This window comes from Eutrigla gurnardus (genome assembly GCF_963514095.1).
Source record: "Eutrigla gurnardus genome assembly, chromosome: 14".
Classification (NCBI taxonomy): domain Eukaryota; kingdom Metazoa; phylum Chordata; class Actinopteri; order Perciformes; family Triglidae; genus Eutrigla; species Eutrigla gurnardus.
In genome coordinates this window covers 22,049,952-22,073,706 of record NC_139937.1, presented here as the reverse complement: position 1 = coordinate 22,073,706, position 23,755 = coordinate 22,049,952, and the positions used below count along the sequence as shown (strand labels likewise).

Sequence of the window (23,755 nt, the reverse complement as noted above, 5' to 3'; positions counted from 1 at the left end):
TTTTTTTCACTCACTTTTTTTATTCACTATTTTTTTCACAATCACTATGTAGCTGAGGTAAGAAAGGGAGCATTAACAAAGGTACGGTAGTATAAGTCGGAATTCATTTAAGTAAATATCGGAAAAGGCTATATATAGAAAACTGTGAGTCTCTTGCTGAACAGCTTTGATAACCATGGAGACAAACGCAAAAAAAAAAAAAAATAGCCGTCATGCTAGCTACAGTTACATTAGTGATGGAACATAGTTTGTGTGAGACGAAAAATGTAGTTCACTGAGCGGTTTCACACTAAAACTAAATGATATGATGAAAAGGCTACAACTTTCTGGACCTGAAACATTATCAGTTAAACTGACAAACATTATACGTGGAATTCATGTAACAATTCAAAACGAGTCCTCCGTAAATGGCTTTTATTTAAACGGAAGTGGCTACAACGGTCCGCAATAGAGAGGCGGGGCTTAGCCTAGTGGCGGGAACCTCTCTATGTCGAGAGGCGGGGCTTAGCCTAGAGGCGGGAACCTCTCTATTTGCTACCGTTGTAGCCGGGCCACTTCAGCGATTTACGCGGACTCAGGTGAGGTTTTAACACATAGAGAGACTAAATTAGTCAAATTTGACAATTTAACGATTCTTTCACACACTTTACTCCTCGCAACAACACTGATGTTGTTGTTTCTCCGGCTCATTTTCAGCAGTGGAATTAGCTAGCTAGCTAGTCAAGTGTGTGTTTGTGTTTAGACGTGATGGTTGGTGACCTGTGCTTTTACTTCCAGGTCAGTGGCTTCTGCGGGTCCCCATCACTCCCAGCAACGTGTCCCCCTTAAAGGGACGAGCTGGAGTCCCGCTGGAGAGTCTTCAAAACACGTTACCATGGTCACAAACTTGACCGGGAGAGGAGCGTGGAGTGCGCGCGCCCGTGTGCGTGTACACAGTGAGTGTGTGAGAGAGAGAGGGGTTGAACACTGGACTGTGTGTGTGATGGGAGGTTGCATGTATGTAACTTTAAACGCTTTCTGCATACTTTTTTAATTTACAAAGTGTTTTTTTCCTGAAAGAGAAAAAAACAAGCGCATAACGTTACCGTTGACTTCTGCTGGTTTTTTTTTGTTTTTTTTTACCGCCTCGCAGCCGTGCGTGATTGACTGCCAGCAGCATATCTGATCCGGTGAAAAGACATTGACGAACCAATAGGAAGCGCGAGTGCGGCTTGTTTCCATGGGAGGCCCCGGGAGGCGATGCCGAGCCGCTGAGGAAGCGACTCAGTGAGCGGCGGAGGAGAAGCGCAGGCAGGCAGCCGGGGACCGCGAGGATCCTGCAGCCGACCCGTCGCACTCTGCGCGCGGATAAAAAAAGCGACGCTGCCCGGTAAGTGAGGGTGTGCGCGGTGGTTTTGGGGTCTCCCCCCCGCTCTGCTCCGTAAGTTTATCCTGCCCAGCTGCCCTTCGCTGCGCGTTTACGCACGACATTGTACAGATTGTCAACTTAACTTTACGGCGTCGCTTCCTGAACGCAATGAATGAAACCTCTCTCTTCTCTCCATCCTTCTCTTTTTGTTTTTGTTGTTGAAGGCTGAGCAGACAGGAGTCCGGGACTCTGCAGATCTCCCGTCAGTTAAAGCCACATCGTCGCAGAATGGATGGATTTCACGACCAGCGAGTGCCTTACTGTAACTCCAAAGTGAGTTATCATTGACCAAAAAAAAAGAAACAAACTTGGAAGCAAATCAAATAACAGATGCAGACGTTTCACATCATCTTGAACATCTTTTTCTTCTTCTAAACTGGCCTGTTCTTCCCTCTAATACTCTTAATATTCCTTCTGATCTCATCTCATGTCTTTTTCTTCCTGCCGGCTGCCAAGACTCATTTCTCCCCTCGGGGACCGTTTAAGTTTCATCTAATAATCAAAGATGAACAGCTTAAACGAGGTGCCCCCCCAACTATCATACGCAGCGTTATTGGTCATGCACCGTGTTGCAACTTGTTAATTATACGTGATGAGTGACACACGGGTCCCTTTGAGTGGCTGAAGGGGCTCATTGAGGCTCTTTTTTTCAGTTCCACATGTGCTGCAGCCGGCAACACGAATCGCTGCTCCGACGAGGAAAAATAATACATTTTTTTCCCTTCTTTTTCTTACAGAAGCTGCAAGAAAACCCAACAAGCTGCGAGAGGCCAGCAGATGACAGAAAGAGAAAATTCATTAAGTCCGACCTGGCTCTGGACACTGAAGGTGGGCAGAGGGAGAAGTTAATTTCACGGCTCCTAAACATTTAGCAAAATTCAATTGGTTTGTGGGCCACCTGCGCTGCTAACTACAGAATCTCAATTACAACACAGCGGCCTGTGATGATTCTCGCAAGCCTCTGTCAGTGGTCGGAGACACAAATTGACTTGTTATTAGCGGCGCACGTGCCCACTGAGCTCCAGAAGCCCTGACGGCGTATCAGCCCTGCCGTAATGAAGTCGGTTGTTTTCTGATGCTCCTCCAAGGGGCTTTGATTTGTGTGTTTTTTTTTTTAAAAAGCCGCATGCCTTCAAGCCCCTCGTTCTCTCGCTTTTTCCCCCCCTCCAGAGCTCTTCCAGGACCTCAGTCGGCTGCAGGAGACTTGGCTGGCAGAAGGTGAGTGTTTTTTAAATCCCAAGCAAAGAAAAAGGAGGAGAGATGGGGGTAAAAATGGCTAGGTTGTGAGGGGTGGTGGAGGGGGGGAGAGAGAAAAAAAAAAGAAGCTGCCTGGAGTTACAAGCGTAGCGTCGCAGTCCAATTAAAAGCCTGTGTGGAAGAGGCACCTTGTGTGTCATGCATACATTAGAGACTGTGAGCGAGGGGTCTTGAGGGAGACAGAGGAGGCTCTACCCAGAGAGTGTCATCACAAATTACCAGGAGAAGGCTCTCCGACGCTCACTGTCTCTTCTGCTTTTGGCAGGAGATAACGCGCTGCACGCCAGCCGCCACCTCCACCTCCACCAGAGCTCTGCTGTAGTCTACCAGCTCTCTCTCTCTCTCTCTCACTCTCATCTACTCTCTCTCCACCCCCTCTCTCTCTCTCGCTCTCGCTCTCTTTCTCCCTCTCTGCTTCCTCTCAACACACCTCTCTGTCTTCTCCAGCTACACCATCACCTTCTCCAGTTTCATTTCTTGGTGGCAAAAAAAAAAAGAATGGATCTATACATTTTTCTTTTAATCGCAGTCTTTTAAAAGAAAAAAAAAACCACCAGAATCTCTGAAAGCGGCGATTGATTTAAAAATAGTAATAATAATTTATCCATTTCTTTGCCTTTTTATCATATTTTTTTCTCTAATGGCAAGACTTGCTCATTGTGGTCTAACTGAGACGTGATGCTTCAGGATTTAAGCGCGAGTGTCCTCTTTCCAGCGTGTCTGCAGCACCGAAGTTTTGGTCAGTGGTGAATGTTGTTTGTTTCATTTTTAGACTCCTGACGTGTTGTTTTATGTGCATGTGCATGTTCTCCACTTGGCTTCTGTGCTTGACTTTTGTATTTGGATTTATTTACAACTCACTTTGAGTATTGCATGTGATCTGAAGTTTCTATGTTAACAGGGAGCGAGTTGCTTATTTGAGGGTTTTACAGTGAAAATAGAACATTTTTGTGGTTCCTGGAAGTAGTTTTTGATTTGCTCTGTCAGCAAGAGTGGGAATTGTGCAGCGTGAACGCACAACATTACTTGGAAAGGATGATTTGAACTAATTTTTATATGTATATAAATCTAAAAAGTCAAACATGTTGCCAGTATTTTCTCTGCAAACATGAACGGTGTAAAAAGTAAGTTGTCAACACGTTAAAACTAGACTGCTTCCTCCTTTAACTGCATCGTACTCTTACAGACAAACCATGTTCTAAGAATAGAAAAACCTAATTATTAAATGTTGAAAATATGTGTTAATTTATAAAAAAAAAGAGTCAATTTTAAGTTCAAGTGAAAAATGTACTGCTTTTGAAAATTCTGTTAATATGTAAAATTACTTGGGGTTAATTTTAAAGTCCTTTTTAATTAAAATTTGGATAATTAGAACTCTGCATCAACTGTAAAAAAGCAGAAATATTAACATCTATGATATGACGCTGTTATATTTGTGTAAATCAAAGCAATTAGAATTTGTCATTTTTAAAATGTTTATTTTGCAGCAATGAAATGCCAACGTCTAAAAACGGCCGTCTCTATGTCGACACATCAGTCAGTGCTCCGGTTGTAAAGCCATAACTCTAGTTGTAAAGTAGAACTCTCAAGTGCACACTATAATTGACTCAGTGCTTTTTTTATTTTTAAATAAGTCGTAATACATCCACCCGGAAAAGTGTCGAGCTTCACACAGGTGAATAAGACTCAATCATTTATAGGCTCCATCTATTCTTTAACACTTTTTTAAAAAATACTCCAATCCAAAGCTTTTTATTTTTTTTTTTTTTTAAAGGAAAGTACGCTTCGAAATATTGGAGTAGTTGAGCCGAAACCCGGACGGCAGTTTAGATTACGAGGCGGCGCGGCGCTCACCGCGGGGCGTGTGTGAAAAAAGAATAAGACACGATTTTAATATTTCAGTATCCAAAGTGAGAAAAGAGACGGCGGCGGCTGATAAGAGGTATTACCGTTAAAGATTACAGTTCTGCCTGTCGTGGATCAACGTGATGATGTACGCTGCAGGATTGTAGATCTAATGAATGACTTCCTGTCCATTAAGATGAAAAGGGATACCTTCCCATCTCTGAGATTTATTAGTTCAGGTAATTGGAACAAGAGAGAGACGGACTGAATTTCCGACTCAAAAGGCCGAGAGGTTTCGTCAGGTGACCTCACAAACCCCGACGTCTGCCCTCCACCTCCTCACTCTCTCATTCTTCGTAGGTTTCTACAGTTGTTTTTGCAAAGATTACATTTTTTCTCTTAAAATCAGTGCAGTTTAAATGTGTAAAAGTCAGCTTCTTACAGCCGCTGCAGCGTTTAGGAGACGATCGTCTCAGGCCTCGTCTTTACAACTTTCATCCTCGCTCCTTTTTTCTCTTTTTTCTTTTTTCCTCCTTTCTGTCCTTCGCCCTCTCTTTTGTTTTGTGAATGGCGGCAGATTTCCAGCTCTGCTGTTCTCCCCAGGAGTTTGGTTTGCAGAGATCAGCTGGCCCATTCACAGACTGAGGCCGGTGACTCATCCATCCTGTACCTCCTTTTTGGACACAGGAAACACTGCTGCCTTCTTCTTTTACTCTTTTTTTCATCCCTGCACTCTTTGTCAGGCTCTCTGAAGATTCTCTGTGTCGGAATCACGGGACGAGAGCTGTTTTTTTGTTAGTTTTTTAAATGTATTTTGCTTTTTTGTTGGTTTGGCAGATTTGGATTTTGTGGTTTTGACGACTGATGGAGGAAAAAAGGAAAATCTCTGATTAGAAGCATTGAGGTTCTTGGAAGTATTTATCATTTAAGGTCAGTTTTTGGTGATTATATGATTATATTTTTCGTGTTGTGGCCCTGCAGCATGCGGCAAAGTGCAGCAAAGTATTTTTCGAGATGAACCAGTAATTCAACCGGGCTAAAAATGTAAATGACATTTAAGAGAATTGCACAGCTTTAACTGGAGCAGAACGTGGAGTGAACTCCTCGTACGTCTTTGTTGTTCGCTGCTCTCTTCACCTGCTCGACGTTGTTAGAAAATACGGAGGAAAATTCTCTTCTTGATCTTTTGATTGTTTACTCTCCTCAATTCACACCTCTGGAAAGAAAAAAAAAAACCATCCCCGATCATATCAAGAGTGACAAAAATGGAAAAATCTGTTTTATTTTTTTTTAATCCTCCCAAGATCTCTCGACATGTGGAGACATGTTACTGATCCAGTGATAATGAGGATCCACCTCATTGTGTGTATAAATAGACGTGCTAATGACACATTTAAATCTCCTTTCGCCAGAGAGACGAACTTAAGGGACACGGAGAACTGTCACCCAGTGTAAATACGTGTGATATAAATATGCACATGCCTAATTGGAGCCGGAGCGGAGCAGGCTTCATTATTTTAGCATTAGCCTGAGTGCAGGGGCGTTGGAGAGCGCAGGTGAAGCGCTGTGCCGTTTGGAACAGACCTGACTCGGCAGGTACAGGTGGATCCACCAGTAGGGAGGAAGCCAATTAGATACTGTTAACAATGGGTGTTTGGCTGCTGGCAAAGAGCGCGAGTCAATGGACAAGGCGACCTCAGGAAGTGGAATTAGAGGAAGTAGACGGTCGCCTAAAGCAAATATTGAAATCCTTCGCAGGCGTGTGATGGAAAACATGGTTCGTTGTAACGCCTCTTTCGTAAATCACCGAAGTCGTATTGTTTTACAGTTATTTTACACGGTGTTGTCAGAGCTGTAATTTTGGTGCATTTCCTGGCTGCTCACAAGTAATTGTTTTCTATTATCGAAACATTTGATCAAATTAAAGCACAGAAAATGTGTGTATGTATCTTGATACGTCGACACAATAAGGCAGATTATACAAAAATAAGGACAGCTGACTTTGAGATTTAGTTAAGTTAAATTTTAAGCATCGATGAGATGTGCGAACAGAAAAACTGCAATCTTTCATCTGCTGAGGAAGGTTGTGTAATACGATTCCAGCTCCAGAATGATTAGTAAACAGACTTTGTGGCGAGATTTTGATTTATTTTGTTAGGAGACTGTTTGTTTTTCTACAAAAAAATTATTTTAATAGAATTTATAGGATTTAATAATAGACATAAATGATTCAATCACCCAGAGGCTGCATATAAAAAACGTATTGTACATTTAAAAAGAACAGAAAGAAGAACGTGCACCAAGGAAAAACAAAGTGCCCTGATTTCCTGTAAAACATCTTTTCTGTGTTCTTTAACCGGCAGCAGAGGCAAACAATGCTGGGATAAGCCCGGCTAATATCCCAGGAGGCCGTTTGCCAGAGGATGGGGTGCTGGGCTGCAGAGAGCTGTGATCAACGCCGCGTTGTCCATCAACATCACAAACAATCATTCCCTTTCTTCTTCTTCTCTGCTTCTGCCTTCAGCTCAAGTTCCCGACAATGACGAGCAGTTCGTTCCAGACTTCCAGACTGAAAACTGTGAGTCGCTGTGTGTGTGTGTGTGTGTGTGTGTGTATGAACATCTGTGGTGTTATTTTTTTTAGACTGTGCATGTGGTGGTTAGTGTGTTTTTCTCGGCCGCCTCACCTTTGCTCACACAAGTGCTCTCTGGAGAGCTGCAGCAGTCTTGTGGGTCGTCAGACAGGTGCATGGGTGAGGAGGGGGGAGGTGTATCTCTCTCTCTCTCTCTGCATCTCTATATCTGTCTCTCCCTTCCCTCTGTTGCTCCTCTACCTCTCACCACCACTGAGATATTATTGCACTGTGATTTATTTGCATAAACATCAGAATACTGTGGCAGATTTATTTTATTTTTTATCGGTGAAGTGATATTTTTAACTGCAGGGAGGCCAAACTGCTGTCAATTGATGGCTTTTTTGAGGGTTTTTTTTTTTTTCAGAAATAAATTGCTGCTCCTACGTGACCTTTTCCTCGAAGTGCTTTCCGTGCAGACCGATCCAGCGCGGTTAGATTTTCTAAATCCGGCAGTTTAATATTAGTCAATACTACATTTATCCTCTTCGGCTGTGTTTATTTCCTCCTTTTTCTTTTCTGAAAGAAACACAATTCAGTTTCTAAGAATACTCCCTCAGAGTTGGGTATAAAAATGTGTGCAGCCTGACCTGAGCTGATTTCAGTAATAAGGATGAGGTAGCCAGGCGTTCTTCACCTGGTTGCACACGCCGACTGGTGACTTGGCAGCGCCCACTTCTGGAGGAAGTGGTGCCAAGGTGGGGACAGAAATGGAGTGAGTGGAGCTCAGTGGGACCCGGAGCGAGCACATGTCTTTCAGATGAGCCAAAATGCCCATGAAAGTGTGAGAAAAGACACGGAACGAGTCGTCCCCGTGTCCTCAACGCCCTTTAACCCGGAAACTTAAGTTGGACAAAAATGGAATTAGAAGTCGTGATATTTACAGGATTTTATTAAAGATTTGGGTAAAGATTAAGCAGAAATGGAGCGGGTATGAAGCTAAATCTCAGGCCTTTTAACCCATTGTGAGTCAGAAAATCTGTTATCACGATAATCTCAAAAATAATTGAGATTTACAATATTATCCTGAAAATCATCAAAATACGCTACTCAAATACTCTCAAAATAGCAACAAAATACCAGATTTTTTATTTTAAATCTCTATTTTTCACCTCTATCATGATAGCAAGCTGGACAGACTTTTAATTTCCCTTGTGAGGACATTTGCGATTATACAGATAATGGAAACTTGCCGCGATCAGATTATCAAAAGTGTTTTTTATTGATTTACAATCCAATATTATCCATATTACAGGTTCTTGTTAAAAAACAGAGGGGGGGTTTATGTTTTCTTTCTCTATTTTTTACCATGAATTCTCAGGTTGACAAGAACAGTTTCAAACGCTTTTACATTGCAAACGTGATACCTTTAAAAGGTCTTACTTAGATTTTGCAACTTCTGTTGATTTTGTGAGATAAATTAATTTATCCAGAACCAGAGATAGAGTATCAATAATAGTAGTTTGAGTAAAAAACAATGAATCCTCCTTTATGTCTGTCAAATATTGTGCCCTCTCAAATCGTTTCCATTCACCTTCAACAGTAAACTAAAAACCAGTCCCTTCTTTGTGAATTGGCGTAGCCTAAAATTCAAGATGGAGGCGTGGCGTACAGTGGAGAAGCAGAGGTCACGGAGACGGTCCCGTTGTCCTTCAGAGGTAGCCGGGGTGGGTGGCCACGGTGGCAGGAGACTGCTGACCATCTGAATTGTCCTGTTGGCAACCCGGCAGCAGACTGGCGAGGCGCTGACAGATGGCGGGAGGGTGAGGGCACCGTGGTTGGGCGCACGAGCAGATATCCCAGCCGGCAGCTCTCCCATATGGGTTTCACCGAGCCGAGAGACGGAGGGCTGGACGGTGAGGTGGAGGGACGGAGGAGAGGTAGCTCGATGTTGTTAGAGCGAGGACAGAAGGACGGCGAGTAAAGAGTGTAATTACACGGAGGCAGCTTCCATCAAATCCCACGAAAAAAACAAAACTAACAGTCAATTACAGTCAATCCTACAAGTATTAGCAGTAGAGCTCCATTGTTGTCCAAAAGCTGTGAACCAGCTGAGTTAAGTCTGCTAAAAACAACAGTTTATTATATAATTATATCTCTGTGACCTGATTTTAAAAGATTTACTGATCAAAAATATACATTAACAGCAGCTTTATTAGTTAAGATGATTCAGTAACCTATTTCTTTGAGTTATATAGAAGAAAATAAGCTAAACTGCAACATAACACCACTTTTATAATTTTATGACGCGTGAATTCTATCGCTAGAAGTAAAAAGCAAACGTTGGGCTGTAAAGGAACTACATCACGGTCATGTGACTTCCCCGCCATGAAGCTAACAGCGGACTAGTGTTCAGTGTGATGACGATGAGTGAGTCTCTTTCAGGTACCCATTTTAAGACGCATAAAAGGGTCATTTTATTTTATGTCGTCGAACAAAATCTCTTAAACTCGCGTGAATCACAGACCATGTTTCTGGTTTAACTGTAAATGCTTAAAATATCTTTGATAGTAGCGTCGTTAGCATTAGCTAAAAAGTTAGTTTGCAGGCTACTTTACTCTCTAAGCCCACTAATTGGTAGTGTTAAATGAGTATATATTTCTTTCATACGTATAAGTTAGCTAGCGTTTATTGGAAGTACTGAAAAATGATTTGATAGCAGCACAGTTAGCATTAGCCTAAAAGGAATGATTCCAGTTGTGTTGTAAGCCTTATTGTTAGCTCACTAGTTGGCTATCCATGCTAGCTAACTGTTAGCATTAGCAACAACAAAAAAACACTAGTGTGGCAACAATTGTATTTTTTCTGACTCAAGTTAAATCGATTTGCCAAATCGTACTTATAGGAAACCGAATCCATTCATATTAAAGAACTGGAATAATCCTAAATTTTGATGATCTCCCGTACTCCATTTTAAATTATTATAATTTGTTTTAATTTTACGTAAATTCAAACATTAGGTCTGCTTCAATTAAATTCACATTTACGTTATTTTTTTTTACATTATATATGTTTTAGTATTCTGTGTGAAAATAAAGCAATGAGAGGAGGATAAAGAAATAAAGAGTTCTGTATCAGAAAGGCAGGTTTTGAATCTCCTCTCCCAGAGTGTTACTCATATTTCCGTTGTCCTCCTGATTTATCACCTCGCGAGACGCTTTCTCTCAATGTCGCCGCGGCGCTCTCCATCCATGCGGCACCGACGCAGCATGCGAGCGGTCTCGAAGCGAAAGTGTCCTCAGGGCTGAAGGAGGAGGAGAAGGAGAATTTTCTTTGTTTCAAAACTCCGACACAGATGCTTACCATTAGCATAACTTAGCAGGGAACGGAGGAGTAGCGGAGGTGTAAAATGAGGCCACACGTTACCAGCAGATCCGAGCCCTCCGTCACTTAACAGCGGAGGCGAAGGCACCTACAGTAGGTGAAAATGGAATGGGAGGGTTTTTACGCCATTTGCCAAAAGACCTGTATTTTTTTTATGAATGGACTGGAGAAATATCTGCCAAACGTCGGCTCCCGGTTCTGCCAAAAAACACACCGTTGGTACCTGAGAATACGTAACGTTCGGGGGGCCAAGAGTTCTTTGATAATGCACCAGAAAACACTGCCAGAAAAATGACAGGCGAAATTATATTGTTAGATTAAATAAATATGTTCTTACACGTGTGATGAGAAGAATCATGCTTTTCAGATTTCTGGTTCTTGTATCTGTCTAATAAAAACTAAAGGAAATGGGTGGAAAATATCAGCGTTAATGGCACAGACCCCCCCTCCTCTTCCCATTTATATTCAAAAATAGACCCAGTAATTGTTTCTAACTGCTTGTACTTTAAACATCCCACCATCTCGATTTTAATCAATATGTAGATAATGTGAGCAATCATGCGGTGATGGGCATGACATTCTGGACTAAAAGGGAAGTCTGTTTTAGGGGCGATGCCCTGGCTATTGATTTGTGTACCTTGGCACCCCACCGACCAAATCTATTGTGACATTTCCATTTCTAATTTAAGGTCTCTGGGCTGCGGCACACTCGTGAACGCTGCTGATAATAGGTGACGTGACGCGGTAGTTAAGCATCTTTTAGAGACGGGGGAAAATAAACGTAGTGCAGACGAGAAGTCAGGGGGGTTGCTCTACAAGATAAATACATGTATGTTTATTGTCTTGGTAATTAAAGTGACACTGGTGCATTCAAAACCCGAGGTATTGTTTTGACTCCCTAAGCCCTTAACGAGGCTCTGCCATGCCAGCGTCGTCAAAGGTCTCCCCTCAGGAAGTGTCTCTTTGACCTCCGATCGATGACCCGGAAAGGTCAGGCCCCCAGCGAGGGCTGCGAACAACCCCTGAGCTTTGTCACGCCGGGCCCGTGTGGCCTCCCGTCCAACCCTCAGGGGGCTCGGCTGAGCGTCAGATGGGGGTGTTGGCAGATCGACCCCTGCTCGTACGGCAGCTGTCAGTCAGCCGTGAGAAAAACTCCCAAAAAAACATCATCCTCTCCCTTTTCTCTCTCTCTCTCGGCTCCTTCCAGCCGTGGAGGCCGTCCCAAAAACACTCCCAAACCACAGATTCAAGTTTCCTTTTTTAATTCGTCGTCTCTCGGCCTTCAAACATCCGTCAAAAATCCTCCCCTTCGCCGCCGTGCCTCGGCGGTGAGACGGCGAGACGACCACGAGCACCGACTTCATTCTGACTCGCTGCGTTTTTCCTCAGAAGCTGAAGCCAATCGGATTAGTGTTGATCATGACTTAAGATGATGGCATGTTAATGAGGACTGATCAGGCACTTAACAGCCTCTCAGATGCACCGGGGGCCTCGATGTGGGGCCAAAGGTAGAGAGCACAGCCAACACCACCTGCACCACCCCCCCTCCCTCCGCCTTCAGATCAATGGGCCCGGTTGTCGTCCTCGTCTGGAACGTATTGACAGCCGGCTGAAAGCAGATAAAGCTTTTACAGGAGCGCGGAAACCCAGTTTTTATGATTGTCATATTTCACTAACAGAGTCGCTGTCAGGAAAACGGCCCGACAAATGAGATTTGAAGTCGCTTGTTTGCTTAAGTGATGTCAAAGTGATGTGAAATCTGTTTGGCGGACGGATGCTTTTAACTTCTCCGTCGTGAATCTTCTCCACCAGCATTCATACATGTTGCTTATACGTGCTGCAAAGGCGTTGTGGTTTTTACTGGAGTGCTCAGAGGGAGGGTTATAATAGTAATAGTGCAGTTATAATGTTGTATAACAGCCGTTCACATCATCCTCTGCAGGCACATTGTGATTAAAAAACCCACAGAAATATGTATTAATTTGTTTTTGTGAATGATTCGTAGGACGTGACGTAAATAAGGAGCCATAAACGGCTGCTTATTTTAAAATAATAGGAAACGATTGAAGTTGATTGAGTGATTTTCAGTCCAGTGAAAGTATAAATAGTTATTTCAGGGGTTTATTCATCCTGCTTGGAATAATATTTTGTACTGAGCACTACAGGAAAAAAAAAAAAACAAGCTGCAGCTGCTCTCAAACCCACATTCTCTGATTCCTAACAAGGTTCTCTCTGACAGGGTGCTGGTTAGTTGTCATTCAGTATCTAAATCTCTCTGCCTTCTCTTTCTCGTGTAGTGGCTTTCCACGGTCTGCAGCTGAAGATCAAGAGGGAGCTGCACAGTCCGTGTTCAGAGCTGAGCTCCAACTGTAGTCAGGAACGGCCCTTCAAGCTCCAGTATGGAGAGAAGGGCCCGTACAACATCAGGTGGGCAGAACACTTTAAATATCCCTGTGAACTCAGCCAGCGATATATTTAAAAACACTACTTGTTGTTTGCATCCTCATTCTGCTCTTGAACCGACGACAAGAGCTTTGTTGTAAAAAAAACATGGTGAAAATAAGAGTGTGTGTGCACCGGTCGTGTCATTGTTTTGTCTATTTTACACTTTGACTTTGATCAGTTTATTTTTTAGTTGCTCGGCTCGTCATATTTATCTCAAAATGACATCAACTCATTTCTAATTGGACCAGAAACTGCGACATATTTTACTTCTAAGTACATCCAAACAAACTACACTCAGTTATTTAGTTTTTTGTTGACTTTAAATGAACTGGATCACACATTACCTTCATTCTACTTGCATTGTTTGTATAATGACCTTGTATGCAGAGAGACATGGTTTCATAAGTGATGATTCATTTGCTCACCTGCTGACAAAAAAAAGTCCAATGTTTGGCAAGACTTGCTTTTACATCCAAACCTACACAGTTTATGCCAAGAGGTGGTGTGGCGTTCCTTAATATAGCTGTGGAAACAGCTAATGTTCAATTATCTAAAAATTACACTTTGGAAGGACAAAGAAAAGAGAATATACCAAACTTAATTTAAAATAAATACTAAATTAACATAATTAATAGTGCAAGGCAACCTTCCACTTCAATTTAACGTCATAGAAATTAGTTATAATCTCTCTTTTGTTTGCAGATTTAAAGAAATGTTTCTCTGACATGGAGCTCTAAAGTAACATGAAGCAAAATAACAATAAAAGTAATGAATAATACGTTTCCATGTCAACAACACTCTAATATACAAGCATATGACGACATCTGTTCTTCCATCATCATGAATATTGAAGCATGTTGACTCTTCTGATTTGACACAGTGCCTATGAGCAGAAGCAACCCGCAGGAATGAAGCCCTCCAGCCCAGTGACGCCCCCCTGTAGCACCCCCGTGTCCCCCCTCCATCATGCCTCCCCCACGGCGGCCCCGACGCCCAAACCAGACCGGACCTACGCCCACATACCGGCCTCGCAGCCGCTCCCCGACAGCGCCTACTCCATGGACCACAGGTACCTTCCTACTCATAATGAGATGCAGATCATCTCATTGGTCGAGTGAATGTTGGGTGGGAGGAGCCAAGGAACGTTAACTAACGACTGAATCTGAATGACGTAAATCAATGTACCTGAAAACGAATGGAAATAACGTTATCTTTATTCATAACTTCCCTGAAAATAAAGCAATAGAGAATTATATCGCATATCACGATAAAAACCCTCGTAATAAGTTGATCCGTTATCAGGATAATCGTTAATATCACGTAACTTGAAAAAGCTGTCTAGCTCGCTATAATGGTAGAGAAGAGAAAAATAGAGCCTGATTAAAAAATGGATAAGAAGTATTAAGAAAAGGATACAAAATTAACAAACCGTGTCATATAATACGTATTATTTTATTCTAGCTGTTATTATAAGTTAAACGCTCGTCTGGTTGATGATGAATCCGCTGACTTGGCGTTTTCCTCCTCAGGTTTCGCCGTCAGCTCTCGGAGCCGTGCCACTCGTTCCCGTCCCCGCCGACGATGACTCGGGACGGCCGGCCCATCTACCACCGGCAGATGTCGGAGCCCAACATCCCCTTCCCTCCGCAGGGCTTCAAGCAGGAGTATCCCGACCCCCTGTTCGAACACCCGGCCATCATGGGGGCGCCGCTCCCCCACGCGTACCCCGCCACCATGATGATCAAACAGGAGCCGAGGGACTTCACCTACGACTCAGGTGAGAGATTTAAATAAACAAAAACTAGTCAGATAGGAGGAAGAGTTATGGAAGAGATTACAGCAGCCAGAGCGTCATCATTTCAGGAATGGGAGAAGACATGAGAGGGCGGGGGCGGCGTTTATTGAGTTTGCCCATTATTAGAGCAGGGGATCTGGTTGGGCCGGGTGTCTGCGCTGGTCGCCATTTCCTGTGGTGCTCTAATAGAAGAGAGGAAGGGAGGGGTGGGGGGGGGGCCTGGTCACAATCCAAAAATCCGCCCACCCACGCTTGTCCGCTTCCTTTAGTTAGAGAGTTAAGAGACCTCATCGTCGTCAGCGGCGGTCTCTGGAGCCCGAGGCTACATCAGGACATGAATGAGCATACGCCGGACTGCCGGGCTCATTCACCAGGACCCGGGAGAGGCTGGAGGAGTCCGTGTGACCAGTCAGGGGGAAAAGAAGCAGCGATGACTTATAGACAAAACACTGGGCCTCTTTCAGCTCTCCATTTCTTTGTTTTCTCCAACGGCAGGAAGTGTCACTTTATCCACTTTAACGCAGATGTGTTTATTGAGCTTCACGACCGCGTGGCTTTCTAAATACTCAGCTCTCTGCTGCTACCTGGTTGTAGCCGGTTAGCAGAAGTACGTCTCTACAGCAGATCTCAAACTTCTCTGAAAATCATTTTTGTTATTGATTTGTCTCAATTATTTTGTCTGAAACGGCGGAAAAATGTCCAAAACCAGAATATCATAAATATGTAATAATGTATAAGAGACAGATGCTGACATTTATGAAGCTTGTGACATTTAGTCCTTATGAGAAAACAGGTGGAAGGCTTGAAAAGATTCTAAATAAAGATAGATAACCGGTAGATTCCTGGTTGATGGTGGCATCACCGTGCATTCATCAGCGGTGACAGTGGGCTTGTTGACTGGAGCAGGTCTGCTGGCGAGGAGAGGATGGGAGGGGAGCTGGTAATTTCATTAGCAGCAATTTCCTCTACAAGCCCATTACTTTGATGAAGTTCAGAGAAATGTTTATGGGCCTAAATGAAGGGCCTCAGTCTGTTTATTGAGCATTCGCTCCATAACCTGTTTGACCCTTTTTCTTTTCTTGATGGCGAGCCACGTCTTGTGTTGTGGGAGGTTCGGACATGTTCAGTTAATCTGGTGAACACGGGCTTCTTTTTGAAGGGATTATGTGATTTAACATGAGCAGGTCGATGATTTTAAGGAACAAAATCTTCCATGTGGGATTATGCTTCAAGAATGATAGAGGAATGTGATATTTTTTTTGTAAAAAATATCAGGGAATCCTCTTTTTAAGTCCATGATTTTGATGAAGGGAAGAAATAATAAACAGATATAACAAGACAATGTTGACAAGACAAAGATGGACACCTCTAATATTTTGCAGGTTTTTTTAAAGCCTCTGAAAACGCGAAACAAACTCAAAAACTTGACTTTTTAATGTAAAAAAAGTGACATTTTTTCACCCTGAAATTCAAAAATCTCTCAAGTGAAACAACCAAAACTGTTTTAATGGTAGCAGAAAATAATTATTTGACATAAGATCCAAACATGATTGAGAAAATACGTTTTCAGGGGCTTTTATATAACAAAAAAAAAACAAGTTTAGCTAAGGCGCTGCAGTGACACAATATCCAGTGTAAAAAGTCAGAAACTCCTTCAGGTCCATGTAGATCTGTGGTATCTGTGATCTGCTGGTGCGTTCGCTGGTAGTAAATCTTCCTCTGAGTGGAGGTTGTGGAGGTTGTGGAGGTTGTGGAGGTTGTGGAGGTTGTGGAGGTTGTGGAGGCGCTGCGAGCCGGTATTAGCAGGGTGATGTAGTGAGCCGGCCCGTTGCCGGGGGGGGCGTTGCCGGGGGGCATCTTCTTTAATCAGAGCCACTGGTGCATTGAGTGAACAGGCTTTGACTGCTCTCAGATAACTGAGATAGTGTCCTTAATGCTGCCTTCAGGCCCTCTAACACCCTCTCTCTCTCTCTCTCTCTCTGTCTCTGTCTCTCTGTCTCTCTCTCTCTCCCGTTCCTGCCCCGTCTTCCAGCAGAAGTGCCGAGCTGTCATTCTGTCTACTTACGGCAAGACGGCTACCTGGCTCACGCTAACCGGACCGAAGGTACCGACCACAACACCTGTGACACGACGTGACGGATTTCTGTTAAATGTTTTCTAAAATTCTCAGTTTTTTTTTTGTTTTTCATCTTCCAGGTTGTATGTTTGACAAAGTGGCGAGGCATTTCTACGATGATACCTGCGTGGTGCCTGAAAAGGTCGAAGGTGAGTCTCGAATCTTCACAAAAACCACACGTGAACCATCTTTACTGCTATGTTTTTGAAAACATATCGGCATTTTAAATACTAGAAATGAGACCAAATATCTGCATTTAGGTGGAGTTAACATTGTGACTGTTAGCCTTTCGTATTTGATTCAGTGTTATAAGTAGCTACAGCGATCAGAACAGCTGATAGGTCCCCTCATGTGGTTTATAGGTGGATCGTTCAGGTCCATCCAAGTCCTGGTTCTTCCAGGGTTACAACATCTCAGATCTCACACTGGTTTTTACAGAAAATCCAAAATTCTTTTGCTCAAAAAATCACAAACAGTTTACGTACTAAGATACTAATCAGATCTCCTGATCCAGTAGGAACCCTGAAGACCTCTCGGGTCGTCTGGATTACTGAGAGAGTTGAAACAGGAGATCATACTGACTACTGTTAAATCCAAAGCAAAAGCTTTACATAAATGTGTCTTTAATCAAATGTATTTAAATCACTTTTAGTCTGAAATGCGCTACATGAATACATCCCTCCTTGACTCCTGCAGATAGAACTTTTAAATAAAAGAAAATCTTTGTTTGGTGGCTCCAGTAAAACGACTTCCTCCCAGTAACACGGTCCGTCATGCGTGGTCTAGGTGACATCAAGCAGGAGTCGGGCCTCTACCGCGAGGGCCCGTCGTACCAGCGCCGAGGCTCGCTGCAGCTCTGGCAGTTCCTGGTGGCGCTGCTGGACGACCCGTCCAACTCCCACTTCATCGCCTGGACCGGCCGCGGCATGGAGTTCAAGCTCATCGAGCCCGAGGAGGTGAGAGGGAAACCCCGTTACTCTATAAAACGTTCAATGTTACGCACCTTTTTACGTACAAACAAGCAAAAAACTACACCGATAAAGAGCTCATCCTTAATATTCACTTTTCTAATTATTTTTTCACCACTTTATATTATAACACAACACTGTCCTTTAATTCAGTTGCTAGAAAATCTCAAAAGATTTATTATTTATGCAAAAAAAGGAGAACTCTTGCTTCTTCCGGCTTCTTAAATGTGAATATTTGCTGCTTTACTCCATTTGAATTAATCGTAAACTGAATATTGTATATATGTTTTTAGCTGATGATGGTCATTTTATTACCGTTTTCTGACAGTTGGCAGATCACAGATTGATTGGTAGATGCAGCTCTGCTCCAGCGTGCTACATTCATGTCTCTGTGCTACATCCATGTCTCTGTGTGCTACATCCATGTCTCTATGTACTACATCCATGTCTCTGTGTACTACATCCATGTCTCTGTGTGCTACATTCATGTCTCTGTGTGCTACATCCATGTCTGTGTGTGCTACATTCATGTCTCTGTGTGCTACATCCATGTCTCTGTGTGCTACATTCATGTCTCTGTGCTACATCCATGTGTCTGTGTACTACATCCATGTCTCTGTGTGCTACATTCATGTCTATGTGCTACATCCATGTCTCTGTGTGCTACATTCATGTCTATGTGCTACATCCATGTCTCTGTGTGCTACATTCATGTCTCTGTGCTACATTCATGTCTCTGTGCTACATCCATGTCTCTGTGTGCTACATTTATGTATCTATGTGCTACATTCATGTCTCTATCTGCTACATCCATGTCTCTGTGTGCTACATCCATGTCTCTGTGTGCTACATTCATGTCTCTGTGCTACATTCATGTCTCTGTGCTACATCCATGTCTCTGTGTACTACATCCATGTCTCTGTGTGCTACATTCATGTCTCTATGTGCTACATTCATGTCTCTATCTGCTACATCCATGTCTCTGTGTGCTACATCCATGTCTCTGTGTGCTACATCCATGTCTCTGTGTACTACATCCATGTCCCTGTGTGCTACATCCATGTCTCTGTGTACTACATCCATGTCTCTGTTTGCTACATTCATGTCTCTGTGCTACATCCATGTCTCTGTGCTACATCCATGTCTCTGTGTACTACATCCATGTCTCTGTGTGCTACATTCCTGTCTCTGTGTACTACATCCATGTCTCTGTGTGCTACATTCATGTCTCTGTGTACTACATCCATGTCTCTGTGTGCTACATCCATGTCTCTGTGTGCTACATCCATGTCCCTGTGTGCTACATCCATGTCTCTGTGTGCTACATTCATGTCTCTGTGTGCTACATCCATGTCTCTGTGTGCTACAATCATGTCTCTGTGTGCTACATTCATGTCTCTTTTTGCTACATCCATGTCTCAATGTGCTACATTAATGTCTCTATGTACTACATCCATGTCTCTGTGTGCTACATCCATGTCTCTATGTACTACATCCATGTCTCTGTGTGCTACATCCATGTCTGTGTGGATGTTTTAGCACATTAGCAAAGAAAAGAAACGGGTTGCATGAAATCAGACGATGTCAAAGGTCAACATCTGAAGTGGGATGCTCTTAAAGTGGTCCAGTCTTTTTTTTATTCACCTTGGACGCGACCACATCCGTCCCACCGAGCCGTAAGGCCAGCGCCTGCTAAATATTTCACAGGACGTATTCCTAAAAACATAAGCCGTGTTGACGGTTGGGCCTTTTGAAAGTGGAGACAGAGGCCGGGTCTGTGTGCAGCCACATCACACACACAGTGGGGCTCAGTCACGGCTGGAGGATGGAGGAGGATGCAGGCTGCAGGCAGGGAGGGGGTGGAGGGGTGGGGGGGCAGATAGAGGGGTACCTGGCAGCGGTCCACGCAGCCCGACAGCGGGCCAGCTGCAGCTAACAGGGGGGACCATTCATGCCATCAGGTGACCGAACGCCGAGCGTCGCCGGCAGGTGTAGCAGGTCGCTGAGGAGAGACGCGAAAAAGGGGGTCCCGTTGAAAATGAAATAGCCGAACAGAGAGACGGCGGTGAAAAGGAAGGGGGAGGGGACTAGAGGAGACGCTGACGGTGGGTTTGGACCGCGAGGCCGGGTGGTGGGTGGTCTGGCAGACAGGTGCTGCAACATCTGCTGCCTCCTCCGCTGGGCGTCTGACAAGCTCCTAATGAACACATCCCTGCTCAGGTCGCCACTCTAATTACTGGTATTAGCAAAATATGGATTAATAAGTTGAACGTTTCAGCTGCTGCAGCCGGAAACCAGGGCAGTGTTGTGTTTTGACGCGTCCTGCTTGTTGTTATTTGTTTACCGACTGTCCCTGTTGTTTGTCGTGTTATCAGGTGGCGCGTCGGTGGGGGATTCAGAAGAACCGGCCGGCGATGAACTACGACAAGCTCAGCCGCTCGTTGCGCTACTACTACGAGAAGGGAATCATGCAAAAGGTAAATGTACCGACAATGAAAAGGCAACGTTAGAGGAGATTCAGATCTGTTTGGATTCTGGCTCAAATCAGCAAAACTCACCATTCTCAAGGTGAAACGTTTGGAGCTCGTTTCCAATCAGCAACCTGATTGATGCCACCTGTGTTAAAGGAGGGGCGTGAGCAGACTCCGCCCCCAAAGGTATCTTATATAAGGAGGAGGAGCAGCTCAGACACGCTGATCCAGATCAGAATCTGGGTGTTGAAGCCTTGTTCCTGCACACTTTATACTGACCAGACCTCCCTGTCTGTCTGACATCCTGTCTTTGGTCATGGACTGTTTTTATAGTCATGAGAAATCAGCAAACTGCCAGTTAAACTTAACAAAGAGGCGCTTTGTTGTTTTCTTTCACCAACATTCACAAATCAGGCTTCCTATGCGCAATGCATTGTGGGTGAAGAACGCACTGAAAGAAGCTCAGAGTTGGTCTGCAGCCGGATTCGGGGGATGGAAGATCTCACTGATTGAGTTAAAGCCAAGAGACACAAGTGTAATCAATCAAATCAATCGGGGGCCCTGTTCTATTTCTGTGGGCCGAGGACCTGGTGTTCTGCTGGCCGGCTCAGTGCGTGGCTGTGACGCACTAAATGGAACGGGGCCGTAATGATTTGATCAATTACACCTGTTTGTTTACCTCGCTGTGACGCGTCGGCGCGGCCGCTCCACCGCTCGACTTCAATGACCTTTCCCTTTAAGGGAAAACAGATTATTTTGTTATTTTATTATTTATGCGTCTGCCTCAACGCTTTAGTCACCTGACATCGTAAACTATCTCACCTTCATCAGCCTCATTATACTCCGATTTATCCATCAGCGTTTCCTATAAATATTAAAGAGATGGAGGACATTTTAGTTTACGTTTTTAATAAATGAGGCTGAAAAAATGAAGAATTCATATTTAATCTTTTTTTTTTTTCAGAAAATACATTTATATCATTTATATTCTTCTTCTTATCCACTAACAGTGATGTTGTTTTGTAAACAGCGTTTTCTCAGAGAAACGATAATGATGTTTTGTATTCTCGCCGATTCATCAGTTTGTTTGACGCCTCGGTTCGCTGCTCAAAAGTCCTAAACTGTCCCCCTCGTTGACTGTCCCCCCGCCTCGCTCCCCGTCCCGTCCAGGTGGCCGGCGAGAGATACGTCTACAAGTTCGTGTGCGACCCCGAGGCCTTGTTCTCCATGGCGTTCCCCGACAACCAGCGGCCGGTGCTGAAGACGGACATGGAGCGGCAGATCAACGAGGAGGACACGGTGCCGCTGTCGCACTTCGACGAGAACATGGCGTTCGTGCAGGAGGGGCCGTACTGCCCGCCGCACCCCTACAGCGAGGGCTACGTTTATTAACACACACACACACACACACACCTTCCCGCCCACCCCTCCCCCCGCCTCCTCCACCCACACACCTGAGACCGCCACCGCCCTCTCCTTCACACCCGCTCCGGGAACAAGACTGAACCTCTCTCTCCCTCTCTCTCTCTCTCTGTTTCATGCAAACACCCCCCCCTTTTCTTTAGTTTAGTTTGTTTTTGTTTTGAAGCCTCACAGCCGGATGGGGGAGTGCACTTTATGGACAGGAAGCGCGGCGTTAACCTGCCAGGGGCTAGCTTTGTGGTTGGCTTTGTTTCTGTTTGTACATTAACGTGGGAATTGGTTTTTGTTTTTGTTTTTTTATTCTTATGATTGCGAGCATGTGGCGCCCCGGGGAGACGGGACTCGACGGTCACCCGAGGGCGCCGAAAGAAGCGAAGCGGCGGACGATCACTTGTGTTCGTGCTGAACTTTCACGCTCGTTCAAAGCGAGATACGGGCGACGTTTCATAACGATGCTTTTAACGGCGAGGACCGATGATGAGAGACTGATGTGATGATAAAAGAGACATTTCAGCGACCAATCGGTGAGAAGCGCCGGGCTCCGCCCCCTCGTCCAGTCAAACTGTAGATCTCATCACGTCGGTGTTTTTGCTGTAACGACACGGATCGTCGTCTGAAAACCTTGTGGGTTCCCGAAGTAAAGACACAAAGATGCACCCGGAGTTCATCACTAAAGAAACAAGCCGCTGTAAAATAACTCATTCACTGTAAACAGCAGTTTTACTTTTTTATTCTCAAAGCATTCCTTTTGTCATTTAATAAAAAAAAAACAGGTGTGTTTGTACAGTTAAAGTGGAAACCAACACAACAGGATATTATTTGCATCCCCCCCAAAATAAAAAGAATAGAAAGTCAGATTTTATTGGCTTAAATGATAAATAAATTAAAAAAGATAGAAAACAAAGTCAAATAATTCCTTGATTTGTTTTCTCTGTTTTGTTCCAGGTGAACATGAGATGTACATTTTTGCTTTGTTTTTTTATGTTTAAAAAAAAGGAATATTTAGAGTTTTATAATGTGATAAAAAAAAAAACATTCATGTTATAATAAAAAAAAAAATAATGTTCCATTGTATAATCAGGTAAATGCACATTACGTTGCTGCTTCAAATTGTACGTGTATTTTCTAGTCTAAAGAAAAAAAAGAAATGTGCAGCAGATACGACCTGCTATTCTGGGTTTCTCTTTTCTTTATTTGGACTTTTAATTTGTTTTTGTTGGATTTGAGCATTAAAAGAAGAATCTGGTCTGCGTTCTGTGTTCACGTGTGTGGGATGGGATCGGCAATAGCAAACTTCTGTAATAAAATAGTTCTGGAAAACAAAGTTATCTCCACTTTTCACATGTTTTAATTCAAAGTCACATAAAAGTTTTTGTTGTTGAGAGAATTTCTTCACTTGTTTCTTTCTTTCTTTTTTTACAAACTTAAAAAAGCAAATGTGTGTAAAAGACTAATAGATTACGGACTCTTGTCAATTTCCAGGTTGGAGAGAAAACTCCAACCACAAAGCATTTAACCAAAGTGACACCTGAGGGAAAAGAAATCAATGGCTAATTTAAGACACCACTTTTTCATTGTAGGTGAATTGTTTCTGCTCTTACAAGACTGGCAGTAATGAAAAAAAAAAAAAAACCTCCCCTTAAAGTTATTATTTCCTTCTGCAAAGTGTCACTATTGCTAACAAAAAAAAGAAAATCAATGACTAATTTAAGGAAGCATTGTTTAATTGGTTCCACTGATGGGAAAAATGAAAACGGATGTGTAAGTAATGAAAAAACACTACTTGCCTTAATTTGTCAGAGCAGGTTACAAGCCAACCCTATTACGGTCCCCACTCTCTGAGTCTTTATTGATTGTCTGCAGAGCGGGGAATTGCCCTTAACTTAAAACACCTGATTGCTTCCCCGAGGATATTTAACAACATCTAATCCGACGTGTGCAAACCAGAACACGACGGCAGAGCCTTTAATATGATGAATGACACGCGGAATTTGGGTTTCCCCCCTTTTTAAAAAAGGCAATAATCATCAGTAACGACCCCGACTGTGCTTACATGATATTAATCTCTAAGT

At 43.5% G+C, this 23,755-nt stretch overlaps 1 protein-coding gene across 4 annotated transcripts; it reads left to right on the top strand.

The window, feature by feature from the left end:
- Window positions 1–1,288: 1,288 nt before the first annotated feature.
- On the top strand, window positions 1,289–23,011 carry etv1 (ETS variant transcription factor 1). Of its 4 annotated transcripts, none has more exons than XM_084026790.1 (13): window positions 1,289–1,369; window positions 1,573–1,681; window positions 2,146–2,236; window positions 2,579–2,626; window positions 7,035–7,088; window positions 12,764–12,893; window positions 13,792–13,980; window positions 14,441–14,688; window positions 16,739–16,810; window positions 16,903–16,971; window positions 17,609–17,778; window positions 20,166–20,267; window positions 21,432–23,011. In XM_084026790.1, the coding sequence occupies exons 2-13, from the start codon at window positions 1,637–1,639 to the stop codon at window positions 21,651–21,653; spliced, it is 1,440 nt and encodes a 479-aa protein (XP_083882916.1). In that variant the 5' UTR covers window positions 1,289–1,369; window positions 1,573–1,636; the 3' UTR covers window positions 21,654–23,011. The 4 variants fall into 4 exon arrangements, with proteins under 4 accessions (XP_083882916.1, XP_083882917.1, XP_083882918.1 ...); XM_084026791.1 differs by having other exon boundaries at window positions 1,291–1,369; window positions 16,742–16,810; XM_084026792.1 differs by lacking the exons at window positions 1,289–1,369; window positions 1,573–1,681; window positions 2,146–2,236; window positions 2,579–2,626 and adding an exon at window positions 3,225–3,404.
- The last annotated feature ends 744 nt before the right edge of the window (window positions 23,012–23,755 follow it).

What these genes read in the sequence shown, in the direction of transcription:
- etv1 (XM_084026790.1), top strand. Translation starts at nt 1,637, where the DNA reads ATGGATGGATTTCACGACCAGCGAGTGCCTTACTGTAACTCCAAA. An exon ending in CCTGGCTCTGGACACTGAAG is followed by an intron (nt 2,237 to 2,578) that starts GTGGGCAGAGGG and finishes CCCCCCCTCCAG; the next exon opens with AGCTCTTCCAGGACCTCAGT. An exon ending in AGAAGGGAATCATGCAAAAG is followed by an intron (nt 20,268 to 21,431) that starts GTAAATGTACCG and finishes CGTCCCGTCCAG; the next exon opens with GTGGCCGGCGAGAGATACGT.